The sequence below is a fragment of the Salmo trutta genome, chromosome 3 (genome assembly GCF_901001165.1).
Source record: "Salmo trutta chromosome 3, fSalTru1.1, whole genome shotgun sequence".
Classification (NCBI taxonomy): Eukaryota; Metazoa; Chordata; class Actinopteri; order Salmoniformes; family Salmonidae; genus Salmo; species Salmo trutta.
In genome coordinates this window covers 30,668,214-30,677,931 of record NC_042959.1, presented here as the reverse complement: position 1 = coordinate 30,677,931, position 9,718 = coordinate 30,668,214, and the positions used below count along the sequence as shown (strand labels likewise).

General features: G+C 43.5%; 1 protein-coding gene across 1 annotated transcript; it reads left to right on the top strand.

The window, feature by feature from the left end:
• Positions 1-940: 940 nt before the first annotated feature.
• On the top strand, positions 941-3,487 carry slc25a5 (solute carrier family 25 member 5). The gene is made up of 4 exons (XM_029730141.1): positions 941-1,192; positions 2,136-2,619; positions 2,738-2,878; positions 3,018-3,487. Exons 1-4 carry the CDS (start codon positions 1,082-1,084, stop codon positions 3,173-3,175), a joined length of 894 nt encoding a protein of 297 aa, XP_029586001.1. The 5' UTR covers positions 941-1,081; the 3' UTR covers positions 3,176-3,487.
• The last annotated feature ends 6,231 nt before the right edge of the window (positions 3,488-9,718 follow it).

Sequence of the window (9,718 nt, the reverse complement as noted above, 5' to 3'; positions counted from 1 at the left end):
TTGGTCACATACACATATTTAGCAGATGCTATTGTGGGTGTAGCAAAATGCTTGTGTTCCTAGCTTCAACAGTGCAGTATTATCTAACAATACACATATCTAAAAGTAAAAGAATGGAATTAAGAAATATATAAATAGATATTGTGAGGAAATGCAGAGTCAAGGACATTTTAACCTGGTAGTGAATGGGATGACCTTTTCCCCTGTATATGTAAGCACCCTCTCACAGCTGATCATTAACTCAGAGTATACAGGAGTTTCAGCCAAAGATGATGTATCACTCAGGCCTATACCATTGAAAGAAATTGTCAATTTCTGTTTACTTTAGGGGGGTGGCTCTCCCATACGCACCAATGCTATTGCAGCTGGGTCTAGTATACTCAGGCTGCGTTTACACATGCAGCCCAATTCTGATATTTTTTCCACTAATTTGACTTTTAACAAATCAGATCTGATCTGATTGTTCAAAGGACCAATTAGTGGAAACAAATATCAGAATTGGGCTGCCTGTGTAAACGCAGCCTTCCTCTTCTGTCTGTTTCAGCAACTCCAAGCTTCCATGCTTTTCACATGACCTTGGGTCCAGAACTCACCAACCAAAAGCTTGGTTGGTAAGGCATAATCAAGGTGTGTCAAATGTCATTCACAACCATGTAGGCCTACTTAGCCAGCAACCTATTGAATGGCAACTCAAAATTAGCTATTTAAACCTTGGATAACTTTAATGTTATCACATTTAATATTATAGGCCAGTCTTTCATGTATGATATTAATGAAATGTTTATTTTGAAAGAAAGAAATACTCTTGGACACAGGCCAACAACACAGCTAAATTCATGAAGGCAGGACAAATTTCTCAGGCCAGGGGACTTTCATAAAAGCATCGTCTCCGCCCACTAAATCCACCAGCGCACCAATGGCATGCCGCCTTTCAGCTTCCTCTTTGTCTCGCGAACACAGTGGTATTAAATCCGCTCTCAACTAAACGTATCGGCCATTTCGACTGAGCCGGCATACCTCAGCAGTCTTTAGTTGAGCGGGAAGGTTTCCGTGTATCAACGTCCCCGATAACAACACAAAAATGAATGAGACCGTCGTCTCGTTCGCTAAGGACTTCTTGGCTGGTGGTATTTCCGCAGCCATCTCCAAAACAGCTGTAGCTCCTATTGAAAGAATCAAGCTTCTGCTTCAGGTAAGTTTGACTGGCTTTTCAGAAATTAACTTTAGCTATAGTACAGTACTATAACGTTACTAACGTTAACACCGATGAAAGGGATTCGTTTGGTACTACCTGGCTAAGTTACTAACGTAACTCTCGTACTTGCCATTTAGTTTCTTTAAAAAAAAATATATATATATATACACTTGGGTTACCTAGCTAACTAGCTTCTGTAACTTAGCTAATGTCATTGGTGCATTGCAAGGTTGAAAAGATGCGAGCGACTCGTCCATTTTGGTTCATCTTGGGACTGTCAGTTCAGCAGCAAACCGGTGTCTGTGTGTTGTCTGGGTATTTGGCTAACGTCAACTATTTTGCTTGCTGCAAATGACAAACGTTATTATGCAACCACGTAACGTTGAGTTTTTAAAGATGTGTTATGCTTATTGGCATTCCTACTTACTAGTTATTTGTTCACGAGCTAGCTTGGACATTGAACGTCGTTGTGTCCTCCGTCATCAAATTACGTAACTTGCAGTTACTAGGCCCGAGAAGTTGCCAAGGTCGTAGCAAGGGGAGGCTTCATCCTGTGTTTAGCTGAGGCCTAGCGAGAACCACTCTAGGGCTGAGGAGGCGCGTCCTTATGCCGAATGGAATGTGGAAAGGCGAAGTGCTTGGTGCTGATGGACAACGTTATCTAGCTTGCTTCTTGTCTACATGATTTTAGCTACTATTAGCCGTGTATCCACAATGTTGCCAACATTTAATTACTATGAATGGTATTGTTAGGGGTGTTGGCTTATTTAGTTGACCTAGTTGGCTAAGGACATTGAATGCTTGAAGCACACCTGTTACACTTATTGATAAAGGTAGGCCTTGTCCTCTGTATCTTTGTCATTAAACTGCTGTTTCCTTTTCTTATCAAAAATATTGTATGAAGACTGAGCGTTTGCTTTTGATGTGTTTGTGAATACAGGTGCAACATGCTAGCAAACAGATCACCGTTGACAAGCAGTACAAGGGTATCATGGATTGCGTCGTCCGTATCCCCAAGGAGCAGGGCTTCCTGTCGTTCTGGAGAGGCAACTTGGCCAATGTCATCAGATACTTCCCCACCCAGGCTCTCAACTTTGCATTCAAGGACAAATACAAGCAAATCTTCCTGGATGGCGTGGACAAGAAACAGTTTTGGAGGTACTTCGCTGGTAACCTGGCCTCTGGCGGTGCTGCTGGCGCTACCTCCCTGTGTTTTGTGTACCCCCTCGACTTTGCCAGAACCCGACTGGCTGCTGATGTTGGCAAGGCTGGTGCTGGGCGTGAGTTCAACGGCCTGGGCGACTGCTTGAAGAAGATCTACAAGGCTGACGGTCTGAAGGGCCTGTACCAGGGATTCTCCGTGTCGGTCCAGGGCATCATAATCTACAGAGCATCTTACTTTGGCGTCTATGACACAGCCAAGGGTGAGTCCATGGACTGCTCTGCGCACAGGCCTCAATCCTCATGTCTGAGAAGCACTGCAAGTGTGTGTTTATTTCACAAATCTTAAAGCCTGTTTTAATCTGCTTGGTTTCTCTGTAGGCATGCTGCCAGATCCCAAGAACGCAAGCATCTTGGTCAGCTGGGCCATCGCTCAGTCTGTGACTGCAGTCGCTGGTCTTACATCCTACCCCTTTGATACCGTCCGTCGTCGTATGATGATGCAGTCTGGACGTAAAGGAGGTAATTGTCAACTTCTGAACACTTGTCTGTATTTTTGTTTCAAGTTATGTATTCACTGTCATGCTATCCACCAACAGTGGGCAACTGCTTGTGAGTAACATTCAGCCAAGGCATGACCTGTGTTGCTTTTGTTTTGCAGGTGACATTATGTACACTGGCACCATTGACTGTTGGAAGAAGATTGCGAAGGATGAGGGCGGCAAGGCCTTCTTCAAAGGAGCCTGGTCCAATGTTCTCCGAGGCATGGGTGGTGCCTTCGTGCTGGTCTTGTACGATGAGTTGAAGAAGGTCCTCTAAACTGTTTTTAGATGTCTCCCCATAAACGTTTAAACTGTAACATAACTTGTACATTTGGAAGGACTGTCAAATTCCGCCTTATTTATAGGGACCAACTAGTATGTTTGTGCTAGTTGTACTGGAGAAATCGTTTTTGCGCTTTTAATTTGCCCAATGTTTGTTTCTGTTTTCCCCTCCAGAATGTCATTCCCATTTAAAAAAAAAAAAAAAAGTTACTATGCCAGGTCTTCAAATGTCAACCTGTTTCATCCAGATGGCCTGTTTCTAGTCAATACTGTAAAAATAAAGGCAACCTACTGAATGAACCTACAATGAGCTTTCCACTTGGTTTGTGTTTCTTTGGCAGTAGCATCACTGAATGGCATGTAGTGTTACTCCTGGCCTTTCCCTGGTGTGGTTTCTCTTGAGAGCCAGCTGGTGTCTTATTCGTTGAGGTGTAATCTTAAGAGCTGGGTTGTCCTTGACAGTTATGGTTGGGCTCCAGCCAAAGTCAGCTGTCTGGCGCTAGGACTGGGTGGGTGTAATCTATAAACTGGTGATAAGGTTCTAAACATGGACGGTGAGAAAGAAACTGCTACAGAGTCGTGGCATGAAGTTGGTGGCTTGTTTTTACCTGGCTCAAAATGCATATTTGAGCAGAATTTACTCAAACGAAGTAACTGACATCCACTTCTGAGAGGAATGCTAGGATTATCTGTTGCGAAGTGGATTACTTCAGGCTTCTAAATATACTCTTCGTTCTCTCAAGCCTCTTCTGTCTCAAGCTGGATGCTGGACCGTTACCTGTATGTGGAGTCAACTGTTTATAAAATGACAATCCTGCTCAAAGATTGTTGAACGTGAGTTTGACTGGGTGCCAATCCACATTGCTCCAGCAAATAGACTGCAGAGAAGCAAACTCAACCCTCCCTTTTTAGAGAAGTTAGCTGGAAAATGTTGGGTGAACGTCGGAATAAAGTACTAGGAAATAGTGGGGGCTGACATGTTAAGTCTGAGGCTCGATCCTGCACTAGTGACATTGCTGAGAAATTCCTCCAGATTGCGGCAGCTGTTAAATGGGAGCCTATCCAAACTCATGTCATCAAGAAGTCAGAACGCGCCTTAAAACAACTACACCGTTAAGACTTCGGTACATCAGTGCTGGCTGCAATATCCGGTTGTAATCCCGTCCTTCGGTTACTTTCACCAGCTAATGTCAACTACCAGAGTAGGCAGGCCAATGTCATGCTCTTTGTAGACATGGTATTGTCTATGATGTTCTTCAATGGAGGACACTCTTAATTTAGCTCTCAATGCCTCTCAGATTACACATGATTTACCCAGCAGGGTATGGAGTATCTAATCTTCCTTGGGCTGCTGGGAGTTAGGAAGTCATCTTTGGCATCAGCATTGCTTTAGTGACACACCAAATATGGTCCTGACTGGTGATTTACCCAAATCGTTGGCAAGTAACTTCAAATGTTTCAGCATGCCCTTTCCACTTCTGCATCATTACAGCTGAAATAGGAGGCATATGCGAGTCGCTTAGGTAACACCCATTTGAGGTCATTGGTGAGAGCTCAGACAAGCATGCTTTCAGTAGTACCACACCTTTGAATTTAAACTTGTGTCTTATGGTCTATTGCAGATTAAAAGAAAACCACACTAAAACCTATATTATAATTACTCACAGTATGGGCTGTTATGTAAGAGGCATATTTTTGCAGTGAGGTCATTGACAGGTGAGACTGGTTTGATCTGCCCTTAACTGGTGTCAACCTAATGTCAAAGAACAGATCCTGCTGATGGATCACATGGTTTTAGCAGATTACTCATCACCACTGGGGGCATATGCTCTGCTGCTGTTTCATAATCCTGTCCTGCTGAATGACGTCATTTACACGTCTCTACTCGTCACTGATATGAAAGGAATGTGATTATGGAACCGCAGAATTGGTTTCAAATCAGATCGGTGACTTAGATTTTTTTATATATATATATATATATATATATATATATATCCAATTAGCTGCTTCACTACAGCACCTTAGACTTAAGTAAATACATCCTAAAACATGAAACACTGGATAAGAGGCAGGGGGTGCTCATTTAGACTACTTAGTTCATATTTTAATTATACTCCATATTTAAAATGGCATTTTTAATGTTAAACATCACGTAGGATCTGAATGTCTTTTTATGCACCGTTTTACCATCGCAAGTATGGTTGATGGTTACCTGCCAGCTCATAGAAATGCAGAGAGTGCCATCATGTGGTGAATCTGTTATTTGCATTTTTTCTATTCTCTTTACACACTGTTGGTGGAGTGGGTCACCAACAAAATCGTAAATGGAGCAAAAGCATTCCTTGACATTTCGCATTTTATTTCTATGATAAATCTATAGTGCTCAAAGGAAATTCCTTGAGAGCAATTTTTTTCTTTTCAAATTTATATCATTTGTTTACAAAGTCTCATGACAAAACAATGGTCATTAGTTTTTGGGTTATGATAAAGTAAGAGTTGTGCTAGTGAGGTATCTTATTGAGAAAGGTATAGTTAGTGTGTAACAGATTCCCAGGATTTTAACTTGCTCACAACAATATATTGCGGCCATTAAGCATACCAAATTTAAAAAACCATGGTAACTTTGGTTGGCCTGCTTCAGGTTTCCAGGAAGCTGCACTTGTACAACTGTTCATGTAGCCATAACACGTAATTGTTTTCATAGGTCAGCCTGTCCATAGGTCAGATCAGTGCCCAGTTCAGGCCGCACATCCTGAACAGTCTCTGGTCTCTGTTTGGCACTACACTTGCAATTTGTGGTTAATTAAACAAAAATACAGCACGAGCTTGGATCCACCAAGGGGGAAAAAAAGTGTCATTATGGTCGTAATATCCAATTAACTTTAAAACATTGATGGGAAAACATAAGGATTTTTTTGGGGGAAAAAACAAAGATGTTATCCCCCCTGTATGTGAATGTACTACTAGACATTGACTTATATGGTATTACAGCCTAATGAGGTCAAATCTGATTTATACTGGATATTTGGTTCTCTCCTCAATAGCTACTGAACCGAGCATGCCATGACTATGAAGATGGTATATTATGAATCGGGTAGATGGAGAACAATCCACTTTTTAAATATTTTATAAAAAAAAAAAAATAAGATTTCAATCTTCAACACCTCTTACACAAAGCGTGCCATTACTATAAAAATATATTCTGAATCAGAGGAAGATATACATTTTTTTGTTTTCCATTCTCCCCTGATTGAGAATATCCTTTTCAAAGTCATGGCATGCTTTGTGACCCCCTCCCCAAATAAAAAATAATATACAAAAGTATGTAGACACCTCTTCAAATTAGTGGATTCATTGCTGACAGGTGTATAAAATCGAGCACACAGCCATGCAATCTCCATAGCGAAACATTGGCAGTAGAATGGCCTTACTGAAGAGCTCAGTGACTTTCAACGTAGCACTGTCATAGCATGCCACCTTTCCAACAAGTCAGTTCGTCAAATCTGCCCTGCTAGTGCTGGCCCCGGTCAACTGTAAGTGCTGTTATTTTGAAGGGGAAAGTCTAGGAGCAACAACGGCTCAGCCACAAAGTGGTAGGCCACACAAGCTCACAGAACAGGACCGCCGAGTGCTGAAGCGCGTAGCGAGTATAAATCGTCTGTCCTCGGTTACAACACTCACTACCGAGTTCCAAACTGCCTCTGCCAGCAACGTCAGCACAATAACTGTTTGTCGGGAGCTTCATGTAATGGGGTTCCCTGGCCGAGCAGCCGCACACAAGCCTAAGATCACCATGCGCAATGCCAAGCGTCTGCTGGAGTGGTGTAAATATCGCCGCCATTGGACTTCATCCATCTGGCAGTCCGATGATGAATCAGGGTTTGGTGGATACCAGGAGAACACTAGCTGCCCCAATGCATAGTGCCAACTGTAAAATTTGGTGGAGGAGGAATAATGGTCTGGGGCTGTTTTTCATGGTTCGAGCTAGGCCCCTTAGTTCCAGTGACAGGAGAGCTTAACCATACAGCATACAATTACATTTTAGATGATTCTGTTCTTCCAACTTTGTGACAACAGTTTTGGGAAATCCCTTTCCTGTTTCATGACAATGACCCTGTGCACAAAGCGAGGTCCATACAGAAGTGGTTTGTCGAGATTGGTGTGGAAGAACTTGATTGGCCTGCACAGAGCACCTGAATTTAACCCCATCGAACAACTTCAGGATGAATTTGAACACTGACTGTCCTCCTGAATCCTGCTTACAAGCAAAAATTAAAGCAGGAAGCACCAGTGACTAGATCAATAAAAGAGTGGTCAGATGAAGCAGATGTTAAGCTACAGGACTGTTTTGCTAGCACAGACTGGAATATGTTCCGGGATTCCTCCTATGGCATTGAGGAGTACACCACATCAGTTATTGGCTTCATCAATAAGTGCATTGATGACGTCATCCCCACAGTGACCGTACGTACATACCCCAACCAGAAGCTATGGATTACAGGCAACATCCGCACTGAGCTAAATGCTAGAGCTGCCGCTTTCAAGGAGCGGGAAGCTTTAAACCCGGAAGCTTAGAAAAAAATCCCACTATGCCCTCCAACGAACCATCAATACAGGACTAAGATCAAATCGTACTACACCTGCTCTGACGCTCGTCGGATGTGGCAGGGCTTGCAAACCATTACAGACTACAAAGGGAAGCACAGCCGAGAGCTGCCCAGTGACACAAGCCTACCAGATGAGCTAAACTACTTCTATGCTCACTTCGAGGCAAATAACACTGAAACATGCATGAGAGCACCCTCTGTTCTGGAAGACTGTGTGATCACACTCTCTGCAGCTGATGTGGGTAAGACCTTTAAACAGGTCAACATTCACAAGGCCGCAGGGCCAGATGGATTACCAGGACGTGTACTGTGAGCATGCACTAACCAACTGGCAAGTGTCTTCACTGACATTTTAAACCTCTTCCTGTCCGAGTCTGTAATACCAACATGTTTTAAGCAGACCACCATAGTAACCTGCCTAAATGATTACCGACCCGTAGCACTCACGTCTGTAGCCATGAAGTGCTTTGAAAGGCTGGTCGTGGCTCACATCAACACCATTATCCCAGAAACCCTAGACCCACACCAGTTTGCATACTGCCCCAACAGATCCACAGATGATGTAATCTCTATTGCACTCCACACTGCCCTTTCCAACCTGGACAAAAGGAACACCTCAGTGAGAATGATATTCATTGACTACAGCTTAGCGTTCAACAGCATAATGCCCTCAAAGCTCATCAATAAGCTAAGGACCATGGTCTAAACACCTCCCTCTGAAACTGGATCCTGGACTTCCTGACGGGCCGTCCCCAGGTGGTAAGGGTAGGTAACAACACATCCGCCACGCTGATCCTCAACATAGGGGCCCCTCAGGGGTGCGTGCTCAGTCCCCTCCTGTACTCCCTGTTCACTCATGAGTGCACGGCCAGGCATGACTCCAACACCATCATTAAGTTTGCAGATGACACAACAGTGGTAGGCCTGATCACTGACAACGATGAGACAGCCTTTGAGGAGGTCAGAGACCTGGCCGTGTGGTGCCAGGACAACAACCTCTCCCTCAATGTGATCAAGACAAAAGGAGTTGATTGTGAGCTACAGGAAAAAGATGACAGAGCACGCCCCCGTTCTCATCGATGGGGCTGCAGTGGAGCAGGTTGAGAGCTTCAAGTTCCTTGGTGTCCACACCACCAGCAAACTAACATGGTCCAAGCACACCAAGACAGTAGTGAATAGGGCATGACAAAACCTATTCCCCCTCAGGAGACTGAAAAGACTTGGCTTGGGTCCTCAGATCCTCAAAAGGTTCTACAGCTGCACCATCGAAAGTATCCTGACTGGTTGCATCACTGCCTGGTATGGCAACTGCTCGGCCTCCCATCGCAAGGCACTACAGAGGGTAGTGCGAATGGCCCAGTACATCACTGGGGCCAAGCTTCCTGCCATCCAGGACCTCTATACCAGACGGTGTCAGAGGAAGGCCCTAAAAATTGTCAAAGGCTCCAGCCACTCTAGTCATAGACTGTTACTTTTATTTCTTATTCTTATCTGTATTTTTTTATACTGCTTTGTTGGTTAGGGGCTCGTAAGTAAGCATTTCACTGTATGGTCTACACCTGTTGTATTCGGCGCATGTGACTAATAACATTTGATTTCAGCCAGGCCTAATCACCCAACATCAATGCCCGACCTCACTAATGATCTTGTAGCTGAATGGACGCAAGTTACCTGCAGAAATGTTCCAACATCTAGTGGAAAGCCTTACCAGAAGAGTGGAGGCTGTTATAGCAGCAAAGGAGAACCAACTCCATATTAATGACCATAATTTTGGAATGACAAGTTCGACAAGCAGGTGTCCACATACTTTTGGTAATGTAGTGTATATACAGCAAATTTGGAAAGTATTCAGACCCCTTTACTTTTTCCACATTGTTATGTTACAGCCTTATTCAAAAAATTATTACATTGTTTTTTTCCTCATCAATCTA